General features: G+C 40.4%; 1 protein-coding gene across 4 annotated transcripts in view; it reads right to left on the bottom strand.

The window, feature by feature from the left end:
* The window catches only part of AP1AR (adaptor related protein complex 1 associated regulatory protein), a 29272-nt gene extending 26766 nt beyond the window's left edge, over window positions 1-2506 (bottom strand). For 3 of the 4 annotated variants that reach the window (XM_081484929.1, XM_081484930.1, XM_081484931.1), the window contains exon 1: window positions 2038-2506. In XM_081484929.1, coding sequence (XP_081341055.1) covers window positions 2038-2120 — 83 coding nt within the window. In that variant the 5' untranslated portion in view covers window positions 2121-2506. The remainder of the gene's footprint in view (window positions 1-2037) is intronic. The other variant, XM_081484932.1, reaches the window with a different exon arrangement.
* Between the last annotated feature and the right edge of the window lie 14067 nt (window positions 2507-16573).

Raw genomic sequence — 16573 nt, 5'->3', positions numbered from 1 at the left:
ACTAGTTAACTATCTAGACCTATACCTGAAAGAAAATCAGAACTACCAGGTGATTAAAACAAAAAAGACTAAAATGAGAGGTAAAGTTTAACCTTATTTGTAAACAAAAACAAACTATATTCACCTATCTCTGTATGTTTATCAGACTCTCCTAAAATAAAGTTAAAATGAATAAAAACCATAAGTTAACTGAAGATTCAAGTAGTGGACTGTCCAAACCTACATTTAAGGATTAAAACAGAAGGATGGATATCATCATTATATTGTTTTAGATGACAGTGTCCACAACCCACAGACTGTCATTGCCTCAATAGAACTTGTTTGTTCAAGTTTGGCCCACAACCAAATGAATACAGATCCAACTATTAAGATTTTATGGCACATCTACAGACAATTAGCACTGACAATGATTCACTGATTTTTCCTTTATCTTCCCTAAGCTGCCAAGTTCATGTACTCAGGGAGTAAAACCTGTAATTTTAATGCTATACTCTAAGGAAAACATTTTTAGTTTGTAAAATCACCATGAAAGAGCAAAAACCCAAAATCCCAAAGACACTAAATAATGTACTCCAAAGTGAAACATAATGTTGTTTACTTCATTTGGGTATAAGATCCTATTTTTAATTATCCTACAATACAACTACATATAAACAAATAAATAAAAACAATAACAAGGTCAAGGATTCTGTGACATCTAGTCCAAAGGCAAGCCTATTTAAGCAGCTTGACTAAATGAGAGCATCAACAAATAAAAATTAGAAGTAACTTAGATGACTTCCGTTGAGAAGATAAAACAGCTGCCATGCTCCCCTTTAACAGTAAAAGCCCTTAAGTTAGGGAAATCAAAATACAAAACTAGGCCCAAATTCTTTAAATTCTTTTTCACTCAAGGGACACAATGTAAAGCCCTAGCTACTCGGAATCAGAGAGGTGACACAATGCCTGATGAACCAATGAGTAACTCATATTAGATCTACATCACCAAAAGATTCAAATGATAAATCATTTGGCTTCAATGTATGTTGAACATCTTATTACCTAATGATGTTGGTTAAATGGGACAGATCCTGAAAACTTAGCAATCTGTTTCAGAAAGTGCAAAATTAATGTCATTTCTTACATAAGATGGTGTGCTTCAGATTTTCAATTCTAAGTTTAAATTCCTGGGAAACATTAGACAACAACAAAGTCAATTTCAAAGGCATTTGTTTTAAGTTTTTCAATATCTTATGAAATAAACACAGAAAAATGGAATAATTATGAAATTATTATTCGATGGATGGTGTGAGTAGAAAAATTTATGCACATCCCAGATTTAATCAAGAGAACTTCAGAAGGACTGTGATTTCCCTGGTGTAACAGAGTTTGTGGGTAGCAATCGGGGTATAGCATTCCTCTCGAAATATTAAAGAGTTACACACTGTTCCTCTTGTTACTAGCATTACCAATCTGAATGCCCACCTGAAACCTAGCAAATCATAAATATCGAAGAATTAATTGCTCAATGTCTGGAACTTTATTTTACTCTAACATGCAAATAACTTCTACTAAAAAAAACAAAAACAACCTCTCAGAGACATCAACTTTTGGGAAGCAGATTCTTCACCTGCTCCGTCAGTGCCAAGGAGAGAATCAAATACAGAGCTACTACCACCTTCGGCAACAAACCCAAGTTCAACGCAGGGTGTGCGCAGGCTGCCATGCAGCCTCCTGCTCTATCGCCCTTTCTCGGGAGGGTGCCCCCAGCTTCCCAGACACGTTGCCTCCCGTGACTCTCTCCCCGCGTGACCGCGCCCAGCGGGAATCTCGCTCGGAGGCGGCAGAAGCGACACCCCGCCCGCTTCTTCAGCTCTTTCCCTGGAAGGCCCCTCCAGACCAGGGCCCCACGACGACCACCACTCGACGTCTGTGCAGCCGTGAGGGTCGCTGGCCTAGCAGCCTCCTCTAAGCCAATGGGGGACTGAGCGGGGTTCCCCACCGGGGGCCGAATAGGAGGAGCCAGCGGGCGCCGGGCTCCTCCTCCCGGGGGCTTACCCTCCGCCGCCTCCCACACGCTGCAGCCGCCCGGCTTCCTTGCGGAGAAGCCCGAAGCACTGCGTCCAGCAGCAGTTCCCCATCGCATGCCGTCCGGGCGTCGCCGCTCCTCCTCCTCCCACTCAAAGCCCAAACCCGGGCCCGGCAGCCGCATCCGCGCGGCACGAGCCGAATGGGGGCTCGAGGGCCGAGGGCGGGCCGGCCGGAGAGCGGCGGCCTGAGAGGCAAGGGCGACGGAAGGAACAAAGACAGCGATTACTCTTGCGGCCGCCGAGTCGCCGCCGCGAGAGGGAGGAGGGCCGGGCAGGGTATGGACTCCCTCGCCGTCCGCATGGCCTCTCGGTCGCCTCAGCCCTCCGGCCCAGTTCGAGTGACCGCCTCCGGCAGCCGAAGGAGGGCAGTCTCCGCCCTCCGGCGCGCCAAGGCCGGCGCCTCGCCACCGACGCCGCCACACCCCCGGCCTCTCCCCGGCCCCAATAGGCCGTTCCCTCGGTCGCCCCGCCTCCCGCGACGACTGTCCCTGACGTCACTTCCGCCAACACCGGCGTGTACCGCTGAGTTCTTGAGCGTGTTTTTGTTCTGTTGGACCTTGACCTGACTAGGAAATCTTTACACCTTGCAGTTACTCGCCTCTGGTCCCAAGAGTTTCCGGTGTCGTAGGAGCAAGCCTCAGTTTTCGAACTTTGTTCCAAAGCCTTGTGAGCCCCAGGTCAAGAGGCATCAGGTGTGAAGAGGGCACTTCTCTGGGAAGTGTGTGCTTAGGTTTGGTGTGTATTACACCCTAAGTGGCAAATAGTCAGGGAACTGACTGTGGTTGTTTTGAAGCACCAAGAATTTTTTCTCTTTGGTCTCCAGTTTGCGTTTCAGTCTCCATACTATGAGCATTGTAGGGAAGTTTATAAACAGTACCCTACTGGCTTTGCTTTAAAATCAAATCTTCAAATAATTTCGGAGATCTAGAGGAAATAAATTAGAGGCCTAAGATAATTCAGGGACACCAGACTTACCAGTCCAAGCGTGTTTTCCAGAACAGTAGTAGATGGGAAGAGATAGCTACTCTAATGCGACTTGGTTTGCCCCACTGTCCTCAAGTGCTGCTTTAAAACTGGGTTTTAAAAAATAAATAAATAAAACTGGGTTTTTGCCTGTGGTTGACCTTAAAACCGGTGTAAGGCGTGGCTTAGTAAACGCGTGGTCTAGTAGATAGGATGCTAACTAACCAGAAGTGTCCATTTTTAGACTGTCTTAATTTAACCTAGGAAACTTGTTACATTAAAAAAATTATTATTAATGATAACATGTTCTTTGACCTATTCATTTTCTTGCTTCCTGAGTGCTAGACCGACCTGGGTTTCAATCTTAACCCTGCTACTTAACTCATTTTGACCCTATTTTGGTCTTAGTCATTTTTTGTAATCAAGTGTATAGGGATATATTTGGCCCAATAATCTGCTATCAGCGAATGTTGGTGAAATGATATAATAACTTCCTGAATAATGACTATTTTCTTTCCCTCTTTCACCCCTGAAATCAAGTAAATATGTTTGTGAAACAGTCTTTAAAATTTAATTGTTTAAAGAAACTGTAATTTCTATTCCAGCTGGAATTTCTATTCCAATGGAATTTCCACTCCATGGAATACTACTCAGCAACAGAAAGGAATGTATTTTTGATACACACACTGGAGGAGGGCATGGCAACCCACTCCAGTATGCTTGCCTGGAGAGTCCCCATGGACAAAGGAGCCTGGCAGTCCATGGGTTCGCAGAGTTGGACAGGACTGAGTGACTGAGCACAGCAGAGCACACTGATAAATACACCTTAAGAGAATCTGTAGGAAAGTATACTGAATGGATACAGCATCAGATTCCCAACTCTACATTTGGGAATGGTTATGAAATCAGTAAGACAATAGACAAATGTATTCTGGTAAGATACATATGTTTCATTCATTACAGCTAAAGAATTTATTCATATGGCAATTACCCAGACACAATATTCAGTTTACCAGTAAGAGACACAAATAGATTATTTACAGTGATAGCCACTTAATGTCAGCCTTCTAGAGAGATACCACTTGCCCACCTTCTAGGTAGCGGGACCTTTCTCTGTCTTTGCCATCCCTTTCAGAAGTTCTTTTCTGTCTTATAGTTTATCCTGCAGTCAAAGCAAGAGTTTTTCTTATAGATGCTCTGGAGTCAATCAGGATGCAATCTGTACCTTGAACTGTCTTTTGGATTATGTAGTTCCAAATTTAAATCTCTTTTTGCTCATAACTCCTTTTATATTGACTATTAATCACTTTTTGTTGTTTTGAGACTGGTTGCTACCCTCATGTTGTTCTTGGGGCTAGGGTTTCCCTGCTTGGGAAGAATTGTCTGCACCCCATTAGCACCCTGGCCTACTGAGTTTATAGATGTAAATTCATCCTTTTAATTCACTGGAGCATGTTTGAATTACCAAAATTTGCACAGGATACTACATATGCCCACTACAGATAATAAAATTTGCCATTGTCAGTATAAATGATTAAGCATTTAGTCAAATGCTTAGTAACATTAAAGTAAGTGCTTAGTATAATATAATTACACTATAACTCCTGTAATGTTCTATATATTATGCTGTAATTATGTATAATATCATAGTGAGTGAGTGAGTGAAGTCGCTCAGTTGTGTCCGACTCTTTGTGACCCTGTGGACTGTAGCCCACCAGGCTCCTTCATCCATGGAATTTTCTAGGCAAGAGTACTGGAGTGGGTTGCCATTTCCTTCTCCAGGGGATCTTCCCGACCCAGGGATTGAACCCGGGTCTCCCAGATTGCGAGCAGATGCTTTACTGTCTGAGCCACCAGCCACAGTATATAATATCAAAAATGTAATATAAATATTAGTTGTTACTATTATCCACAGGCCAAAGGAGATTTTCATCAACAAGTATTCTCTCCTTTGTAACTATATCCTTGGCATTCCATGAAAAAAAGTTAGCTTTTTCAAAATTCTGCCTCTTATACATGCATTCAGGCATACTCTACATTACTTCTTTAATCAGACTGTAAGAAAGTGTGGCCTACACAGAAATGAGTTCTCCATCTCTCAGGACTTATCTGTCCCATGATCTGCCTCTTTCTAGGATGATTGAAAGTGAGAATAACTTAATAGGGAGACCTCATCCCTGGCCAACTAGGAGTTTTTGTCTTGGAAACCCCAAATCTTACCATAACACAATAATACAGTATCATTATGGTCCCTAAAGTCTTGTTATTAATTTTATTTTTAACTTTTTGATTGGACTGGGTCTTCATTGCTGCGTATGGACTTTTTCTAGTTGCGGTGAACAGGGGCTACTCTCTAGTTGCCATGAACAGGCTTCTCATTGTGGTGACTTGTCTTGTTGAAAGAGCATGAGCTTTAGAGCATGGACTGGGTAGTTGTGATGTGTGGGCTTAGCTGCCCTGCAGCCTCTGGGGTCTTCCCAGAGCAGGGACTGAACCTGTGTCCCTTACATTGACCACTGGACCACCAGGGAAGTCCATTAGTTCTTAACTATGTAAATAGTCCAGTCCAGGCTTGACTTAACCCAACATTGCCTAGTTTTTTGATACATATTTACCTGCATTATGAAGTGAAAAATTAAGTTGCACTAAAGCTAGTTTCAGCCTCTGAGTACTCAACAATGGCTTGAAAAGAGCATAGTTCTATAAAATTAAGCCCTATCATTTTGCGGGCATGTCACAGCTTAACTTCAAACTTTAAAAACAAACATTTCTCCAAAAAAAGTCCAAGTGAACCAGCTCTGCCTACAATGCAGACCACTTTTGCATTATCATACAAGAGAGGCTTAGCTCCTTAAAATCACTCTTCTCAAATGCCTTTAATTTCTGAAGTGGTCTTTTTGCAGAGGTAAATAGCTAAATGGATCCTTTAAGTGATTTTCCAAGAACAAAGGAATATAGAGACAGGCTTAAATATAAAAGGAAAACTAGAAGGGGAAATTACTTAACTCTTGGCTGAATCACCAATGCCCCATTTATTCTCACTTTTGGTTGTGTAATGAGCTTTATTAGTTGCTCAGTATCACTGAGTACAATGCACACTGAGTGATTTCCTTTCTTCTTTGCTCATTCAACAATTACATTTTACAAAGTGAGGGATTAATAAGAGCAGTTATGTGATTAATATGGAGTGCTTCCATTGGGTAGTTTGTTTCAGATCTCTCTTGCCTGTTCAGGAACTATACTAGTAGTTTGAGCAGGGAAAACCTAACAGAAGGAATCATTAACTAGGTAAGTAGTGGTTAATTCTAGAAGGAAACTCGAAGGTCTAAAAGATGTAGGTACTACAGGGAGCCACCACCAGCCCAGAACTGAGGAAAAATGAAGAAGGAGGGCTGTGGCCACTATGGTAATCATTATCAGGGTTCCTTCCTGCTGATCTGCTTGCCACCATACAGAGAATAGAACAGCAGAAAAAGAATGAATTGCTTCTTCCTTCCTTGCGGTGTTCCTCCAACACCCGTATTAAAAGATCCCAACATAGAACCTGCCAGCGAAAGAGAAAGGTAGTCTGCAGAATTGATTTGTAGCATCAAAAAACAGGACAAAGAAAGGTGGGAGATACAAAGGAAGTTTTTTAATGTTGATGTGATCTGGGTTAGGAGAAAAAAAACCAAACAAGGCTTATTGTCCTACTAGTTAAGGAACTGGAGTTTACAGTAACCTCAGGGTCTTGAAATGCCAGGCCAAGACATTAACATAAAAAGTGGGTTTTGATGCAATGATACCCTTGAGATTTTTGCAAATTAAAAACAGATTCTCTCCGGGGGGGAGATAACACATCTAGTCTGCACAGGACTTTTGTAAATATAAAACCACACTGAAAATGAACCTGCAGTCACATATTACAAACTACCATTACATAGGCCAGACACAGGGATAGCAGAGGAAAAAATTCCTGTGAATTTTATAGAATAAATGTAATAAAGCAATCAGATACTGTAAGATATATTTAAAATACTTAATGTCATAAAAAAGCAGGGATACAAGAGAATAGTTAATTAAAACAACTAATAGACATGAAAATGAAGATAATAAAATGAAACTAATGGAGAAACTTCTGCTTTCAGTTAAGATGTGGAAGGACGTGAAAGACAAATTGTAGCAACAAGAAAAATCTCAACAAAAAATCATATTTTTCAATGAGGTCAGCAAGGAATGAAGAATGAAAGAAAGCCCTGAGGAAGTGCTTTTCAAAGAGAAATGAGGCATTCATAAATAAACAGAAAACCTCAGTGATTTCCCATTTGGGAGTAGTCACCTGGAGAGTTGGACTATAAAGAAAACTGGGTGCCGAAGAATTGATGCTTTTGAACTGTGGTGGTGGAAAAGACTCTAGACTTGGACTCTAGTCCAAGACTCCTTGGACTGCAAGGATATCCAACTGGTCTATCCTAAAGGAAATCAGTCCTGAATATTCATTGGAAGGACTGATGCTGAAGCTGAAACTCCAATATTTTGGCCACCTGATGTAAAGAACTGCCTCATTGGAAAATACCCTGATGCTGGGAAAGATTGAAGGTAGGAGGAGAAGGGGACGACGGAGGATGAGATGGTTGGATGGCATCACTGACTCGATGGACATGAGTTTGAGTAAGCTCCGGTAGTTGGTGATGGACAGGGAAGCCTGGCATGCTACAGTCCATGAGGTTGCAAAGAGTTAGATATGACTGAGTGACTGAACTGACTGACTGACTAAATACAGGCAGATGGATAATTAGCTTGTCAAAGATGGAGATGAGAAGAAACCAACCAAGATTTAGACAATAATGTGGGCTTGTGGGATGCACAGGAATTTGGAAGAAGACTATAGTAGATTGAGTTTTCAAAAAAAATGTCCTCAAGAGTATCTTCCATCCTACAGAATCTTTCTTACAATGTGACAATGACATTCCTTCCATGGAGTAGTAGTGTTTATGATTCTTGCCTTGAATCTGGTCAAATTTGTGACAATGGTGAAAATAATGACATGTGAATTCTGAGGCTAAGTTGTAAAAGGTGTTATAGCTTCTAGCTGGCCCTCTTGGGATACATGGTGTTGCAATTTCCACTGCAGTGTAAGGAGTCCACAGCTGCTATGGTGTGAGTAAAGGTCATGTGGTAGTGTTCAGGATCATCCCAAGCTTAATTCTCAGCCAACAGTTGGGATCAACCAGCAGGCACGTGACTGGAGCCATCTCAAGAAGATTCCTACTCCCTGGAGACAGGTTACATCCAGCCTGATTCACATGGTTCCTGAATATAATACAATGGTCTTATTTCAGTTTTTATTGTTTTATTTCAGTTCAAATGTCAGTATATCAAATGTTTAAACTTCTAAACTTGGGGTAATATGTGATGAAGCTCAGATGTTTAAACTGCTAAATTTGGGGTAATACGTGATAAAGCAGTAGATAACCAGAATAAGCTCCAAATTTGACAATAAATTACCCACCTCGATAGTTCTCCCCTCTCTACATGCCACTTATACTCAAATAAGCAATACTCAAAGCAGCAATAAGGAGTAAAGCCTGGAAAATAGGTATTGAAAAACACACTCCTCTACATCGTCACAGTGTGTGAATTCTGGACCTTATCAGAGTTGAATCTAAAAATGAGCCAAAAATATCTGAAAGTACCCAAACTCCTCCCAACTCAAATACTAAAAAACAGAAAATCAAAGACATAGAGTTAGTGTGTTGGGGAGTTAGGCTAATTATGAGTGAATTAAAGCTTGAAAATAAACCCTGTGGCTTGACTGTTTATAACTCGGAATAATCTGAATAATCACCCTCATCTTAACCAAGGAATGGGCTTGCAATCTCTGGGAATAATCAAAACAAAACAAATTACATTTTAGTTTTCAAATGTTTTTTAAATAAATATCTAAGTTAATTTTTTAATGGATGTGAAAATAAGCAGAAAAAAAAATGGGACCATAGTTAATAAAAGTAGACCTAGAGATGAACCTAGACATGATTTTGAGCTAATTCCAGGAGACAGTGTTGGACAAAGGAGCCTGGCATGCTATAGTCCATGGGGTCGCAGAGAATCGGACACAACTTAGTGACTGAACAACAGCAAAGAGAAGACCCACCTATTTGACTCTATAGACCGGAACTTTAACACAACTATTATAAATATATGGAAGCATATATAAGAAAGCATAAATATAATAGGTGAAGCTATATAATATTTCAGTAAAGAAAAATATTGAAAAGAAGAAAGTAAATTTTAGAACTAAAAATTGTATTGAAAAATACAACACCAGCAATATTCTTTAAAAGTATTCATTAGTCCTAACAGCCAGATTTGATAGTGTAGAAGAAAGAATTAGTTAACTTGAAAATGTTAGAAAGAAATTAACTAATCCCAAGAGAGAAAAGATAAGGGAAAAAAGTCAGATTGTCAACAGCCTACAAAATAATATCAAGTAGTTCAACCTATTTGTGCTTGAGTTACAAAAGAGAGGAAAGAGAGAACTGGCTAGAAAAAAGTATTTGAAGAAGAAATAATAGCAAAAAAATTATTTACATTTGACGAAAAACATCAAACCATATATCCAGAAAAACTTAAACACTAAACAGGATAAATACAAAGAATCAATACCTACACATGTCATGGTCAAATTGCTGAAAATCAAGGATAAAAAAAAAAAGCATCGAAGGAGAAAACACTCATTACAGGATAGCAATAGTAAGAACTCCATCTGATTTAGATGGAGTTGCACTTTATTAGCGGAGAAGGCGATGGCACCCCACTCCAGTACTCTTGCCTGGAAAATCCCATGGACGGAGGAGCCTGGTAGGCTGCAGTCCATGGGGTTGCGAAGAGTCAGACACGACTGAGTGACTTCACTTGCACTTTTCACTTTCATGCATTGGAGGAGGAAATGGCAACCCACTTCAGTGTTCTTGCCTGGAGAATCCCAGGGATGGGGGGAGCCTGATGGTCTGCCGTCTATGGGGTCGCACAAAATCAGAAACGACTGAAGCGACTTAGCAGCAGCAGCAGCAGCAGCAGCACTTTATTAGAACAAGTGCAAGCCACAATGGAATACTTTAAAGGGCTGAAAGAAAAAACAACTGTTAACTTAGATATCTATATTTAGGGAATATATCCTTCAAAAATGAAGGCAGATTTTTCTGTTAAACACAAACAATTTTTAATGCAACAGATTTTTACTGTTTAAAAAGTGCTAGTCAGGCTCATCAAGCTGCATGGAAATGATACCAGATGGACATGCAGATTTATAAGAAAGAATGAAGAGTGCTGGAAATGTGGATTAATATAAACCACTGGTTCTTTTCTTTAAATTTTTAAAAGGAAAATTGACTTTATAAGGCAAAAAGAGCAACAATGTATTGTGGGAGTTATAGCATGTACTAGTTAAATATGTATAGTAGCACAAAGGAATGGAGAGGTTAAATAGAAATATACAGTTGTAAGATTCATCTATTAGCAGTATGTGTGTGTGTGCTCAGTCTTGTCTGACTCTTTCCGACCCCATGGAGCCTACCAGGCTCCTCTGTCCATGGAATTTTCCAGGGAAGAAATTCTGGAACGGGTTGCCGTTTCCAGCTCCAAGGAATCTTCCCCACCTAGGGGTAGAGCCTGAGTCTCTTGCATCTCCTGCATTGGCAGGCGGATTCTTTACCACTGTGCCACCTGGGAAGCCCTCTATTAGCAGAGAAATAGTTTAATATAATTTCAATTTCTATGGTAAATTAAGGATGCATATAATAATTCCTAAAACAGGATTGCTTAATCTCAGCACCACTGACATATTGGATCAGATGATTCTTTGTCGTGGGGGTCTGTTCTGTACATTACAGGATGTTTAGCAGCATCATTGGCCTTTAGCCACCAGATGCATGGTATCCATGACCCCCAGTGTGACAACCAAAAATTCCTTCAGTTATTACCAGTGCCCCCTAAGAAATAATATTGCCTCCTATTGAAAACCGCTGCCCTAAGGCAATCACTGGAAGACACACGATGAAGGAAGCACACACATACACCAAATAATAATAGCTATATAGTCCGTGAAAGAAGTAAAAAGGAATATTAAAAGCAAGGAAATAAACAAAGAATTCAATCCAAAAAAGTGCAGCAAATAAGAAAAAAGAAGGGAGAATTGATGGGACAAATGAAAGACAAATTACAAGGTAATAGAACCAACCATATTAATAATTACCATAAATGGGCTAAACACTTCAACTCAAAAGTAAGAATTTTTTTCACAGACTGAATTTTTAAAATAATCCCACTATGTGTTGTTCACAAGAGATGCACTTTTAATGTGGAAACAGATTAAAAGTAAGGATCAAGATAACTATACAAACACTAATTAAACCATACAACTGGTATGATTATGTTAATATGAGACAAATTGGACATCAGTACAAGGAACATTACCAGTGGTAAAGAGGGATGTTTTAATTGCGGTAAAATTGAATTAAACAAGAAGACATAGCAATCCTAACTTGCGCATGGGGTGTGTGCTAAGTCGTGCTAAGTCACTTCAGTTGTGTCTGATTCTTTGTGATCTATGGACTGTAGCCTGCCAGGTTCTTCTGTCCATGGGGATTCTCCAGGCAAGAATCCTGGAGTGGGTTGCCATGCCCTCCTCCAAGGGATCTTCCCAACTCAGGGATCGAAACTATGTCTCCTGTGTCTCCTGCATTGCAGGTGGATTCTTTACCATCAAGCCACCCGGGAAGCCCTAACTTGTGCAAGTACTTAATAATTGAGTCTGTGAATTTGGCTACCATGTTAGACCCTATGAAAAAGAGCTGAAGTGCTCTGCCCACAGCTCTGGATGAGCTTCCCACTGGCAGCCCAGACAAATTGCCAGTCTCAAGAGTGTGTCATTTAAGCCTTCCAGTTGTCCAGTATTAGTTGGTATCACATGAAGAAGAATCACCACGTCACCTTACAGAATTATGAAAGATAATAAGTTGTTTTAAGCCACCACATTTTGGGTGGTTTGTTGTGCGGCAATAGACAGTAGATACGATACCTATATATCTGAAAAATGAAGAACTAGCAATAAAAGCATGTTATTTAGTGATATGAAAGTCATGTTGAAAGGGATCAGTAAAAAAAATTAAAGTGATTACCTCTTTGATACTTTAAACTGTTACCTTGGTACAAATAATTTTTTAAAAAGAGAACTGATGTATTAATAAAAATTTCTGAGTGAGTTTCCCAGGATTTAGTACATAAAATAGAAATATGAAAAAGAAGTTAATAGAGTAGGAAATAGAATGGACAGGTATAATAGGAGTTCTAGAAGGAGAAACAAGAAAGTTTGGAAATACTCAGAGAGATAATAGCTGAAGTATTATCAATACTTGATGAGAAATGAATCCTCAAATTTGGAAAATGCAATTCCTGAGGAAAAAAGAATCCATATCTAGACGTATCATATGAAAACTGAAAAACACCTGCGTCATAAAGATATTAAAAAAGAACGCCAAAGAAGAAACATATTACATTTATAGGAATAATGACCCTGAAAAGACTTCTCAATGCAGCAAATAAAAACCAGAAGACCATGGAGTAATATACTCAAAGTGCTGAGAGAAAATAAACCAATACCCAAATAAAACATTGTTCAGCAGTCAGAGCAAAATAAAAAAATCTGTTATCCCTGTTATATTAAAAAATCACACAACTCTTGTTCAGATACTGGGGTACTTTCATGTTGATTGGTAAATAGCTATTGCTCCAAGCCCTCTGGGGGCTTCCTAGGAAGTGCAGTGTAAAGAATCTGCCTGCCAAAGCAGGAGGTGCAAGAGATGTGGGTTTGATCCCTGGGTCAGGAAGATCTCCTGGAAGAGGAAATGGCAGCCCACTCCAGTATTCTTGCCAGGAAAATTCCATGGACAGAGGAGAGTGGTGAGCTACTGTTCATGGGGTCACAAGGAGTCGTACAGGACTGAACACACACATACACACACACACACACACACACACACACGCCCTTGGAGTGTCCCTTAGTGCCTTCCCTCCCATCTCTCTAAAATCTAACAACTAAAAGGTTAATCCCTGGCACAGAGAGAGGCTTACAGGACCTTGTTCCAGTCCTGTGATTGGTTTCTAATTTGTTTAGTTGAGTCCTGCCCATCTGCCAAATCATGCCTCCCAGGCACTGCCATTGGATGTCCCCGAGAGCCTCCAAAGGACTGGCCTATTCTTTGCCTGAGCCTGTCACCTGTACTGGTTGTGGTGGGGGGGGTCCATGTGGGTACTGCTGACAGTATGTGCAGATGTCTGTGTCTCCCATGTGCTAGCACCCATTATACAGTGTTCTCCAGGCCAACGTGGACGTCTGTCCCACTGGTAGCAGTGCTTGTATCCTGGGGGACCAACACCCAGCAGCTGTCTGGCTCTCTCCCCAGTGCTGTGGCCACCTGCTGCAGGCTGACACTCCTTTGGATTCACCTTTGAATGACCACTTGTAGAAACCGTAATCTCCTTAGGACTTTGCCTCTGAGAAAGCTCTGATGAAACAGAGAAATCAGTTGATAGCAGTAATGGAGGACACTCTTAGCCTTATTCAGATGCTGCAAGTTCTTCCAGCATAAGAGACATTCTGTGACAGATACAAGGCCAGAGAGGATAAGCAGACCTACATGAGTGGTTTGAGGCCAGAGGATGCTCCTTTTGTTACCCTATTTATTTTCAGTTCTATTTAATTGGATGACTTTGTTAAAATCATTTTTACGCCCTCCATCATAGGCACACAACATTTGTTCTTGTAATAAAAATAAGAACTAAATTCTATACTGCTTCCTCTGTACCAGGTGTCACTGTAAATGTGCATTAACACTTTTGGGTCATAGAATTATTACTACCACTCTCATTTTACAAATGGCAATGCTTAAACATAAAGAAGATATTAAAAACTTAAGTTGCAGAATTGAGATTTGAACCCAGGAAGCTTAAACACAGAGCCAGTTGTGATTACTGCAATATTGTGCTTCTTCTGGATTGTAGGATTAGGTGTAACCTAATTAAGTACGATAATCCAGTAAGAGATGATAGACTTAGTAACTATGTAAAAATCTTAGATGGTAATATGAGAATTGGGAAAAAATTAGTATCAGTCAATATTTTAACAGTTAAAATTGTTAATGTAGCTTCAGGACCAGCTCAAACTGGTCCTTCTTTGTCAATAGATAAATGGATGTCTAGTTGTCTTGCAGACACAGCAGAGCCAAAACTGCAAGTCATGAAACTGGGCATGTGCAGATAAGGAAAGTCTCCCTCAAGTAACACTCAGAACCCATATCTCCTCCACTTGGAACCTGAACACTGGAACACTTTCAGAAATGAGGGTTCCATTGTCCTGGAAGGTCCGGTGCTAAAACCCACCATTCTGTACCTTACCATCTATGGCCAGCTGTTGGGAAGATCTCCTGGAGAAGGGAAAGGCTACCCACTCCAGTATTCTGGCCTGGAGAATTACATGGACTGTATAGTCCATAGTGTCGCAAAGAGTCAGACACGACTGAGCGACTAAGCACAAAGCTCTCCAATGGGAAACTGCCCTGCTAGCACGTCTACATACCAGCCTGTTGTCCATAATTCAAAAAACGTTTACCCAAACCCCATACTAGGGAGACAGACTTGAGCCCTGCCTCCTGCCATGACAGTTGACTTTGCACACAAGCTCTTTTTTTGCTCAAAGGCTGGTGCAGTATTATTGGCTTCTCTGCATGTCAGGCAGTGAGCCCTTGCTCGGTAGCAATACTAAGAGAACTTCTTTATGTATTGAGACTATTAAGTCACACAATTACTCTCAGTTTAGTGCAGAGTTTATTGAAAGAAGGGGCCGACAGAGGATGAGATGGTTGGATGGCATCACCGACTCAATGGACATGAGTTTGGGTAAACTCCAGGAGTTGGTGATGGACAGGGAGGCCTGGAGTGCTGCGGTCCATGGGGTCGCAGAGTTGGACATGACTGAGCGATGAACTGAACTGAACTGAATTAGTCTCAGTACCTGTTGTTGTTGTTTAATTGCTAAGTTGTGTCCAACTCTTTTGTGACTTCATGTACTGTAGCCTGCCATGCGCCTCTGTCCATGGGATTTCCCAGGCAAGAATACTGGAGTGGGTTGCCTTTTGCTTCTCCAGGAGATCTTCCCGACCCCGGGAGTGAACCTGTGTCTCCTGCTGGGCAGGTGGATTCTTTACCACTGAGCCACCTGGGAAGCTCAGTCTCAATACCAAGCATGGGTATTTTTAAAAGGCTCTCCGGGGAACACTAATTACTGTCAAGGTTGAGAACTACTGCTCAGCAGCTGAGGTTGGCAAACTACCGCCCAGAGCTGCCTATTTTTGTAGATAAAGTTTTATTGGAACATGGTCATCCTCATTTGCTGTGTGTCGTTTATGTCTACTTTTGTGCCAGAGCACAGAGTAATTGCCACAAAGACCATATGGTCTGCAAAGCCTAAAATATTTTCTATCTGGCCCTTTAACAGAAAAAGTTTGCCAGTCCTTTCTCTGTAGCACTGAAAATGAATGAACTAGTACTATGATAATATTTTTTTAAATCTCCAATAAAATTTTTAATGAAAAAACGGCAAGCTGGTGAGCAATATGTACAGTGTAATACAAGTTATATGGAATTCCAAAGTATACAATACTACCGTAATGTACTAATTTATATAGTAAATTTTTTTTTCAACACACAGAAATGTTAAGCACAACATTGAGGATAGTAGCTACATCTAGGGAAGAAGGAAGGGAAGTAAGATTGGGAAAAAATAGAGGCAGAGGAGAGCTAAACCAAACAAAGAAACAAAACAAGACAAAATGGCAAGATTGACTAGAGCTGGAGTAGGTTTGTGTCCTTCTCCATACTTTTCTAAATGCTTAAATAATTAAAGAGTGGTAGACAATGAAGCTTTTTTTTTCCCCATTGCAACAAAATATTTTGAGTATATTAACTGTTTCTTTCTCACAATTATTCAGTGAAACAGATTTTTGTTGTTTTTTTTAAAAATTGAAGTATAGTTGATTTGCACAGTGAAACAAGTTTTAATGTTAACTCCAAGAGGGTAGGAACTGTATCTGTATTTGCTCACCACTGAATCACTAGCAACTAAAGCAGTGCTTGGCACTTAGTATATGATCAAGAAACATTTGTTGAATAAACAAACTAATGTAATGAATGCATTCATAACTGCTGAACCCCAGCCAAACAAAGTGGCTTATGTGAAGTAAAATTGTTCATTTGTTTGAATTCAGGTTACTGACAACTAGTTGAGTCATTTATAATATTCTAAGTTAGTCTCTTTTCTCCTCCCTTTCTATAACGTCATGCCTTTGAACCAACAGCCTTGACAAGAAGTGAACTCATGCTAGCATTTTCCCTGCAATTATTAGAAACATAATCTTGAGACCATCAAGTTAGTAATTTCATGTTTTTTGTTGTTTGTTATATATGAGAATGAGCATATGGCTTGGTTAACTGTTTCCTATAACATT

The sequence above is a fragment of the Giraffa tippelskirchi genome, chromosome 1, assembly GCF_054371585.1.
Source record: "Giraffa tippelskirchi isolate mGirTip1 chromosome 1, T2T-mGirTip1v1.2.pri, whole genome shotgun sequence".
Taxonomy (NCBI): Eukaryota; Metazoa; Chordata; class Mammalia; order Artiodactyla; family Giraffidae; genus Giraffa; species Giraffa tippelskirchi.
Note: the sequence above shows the minus strand (reverse complement) of the source record. Positions and strands in the feature narration are given on the sequence as shown.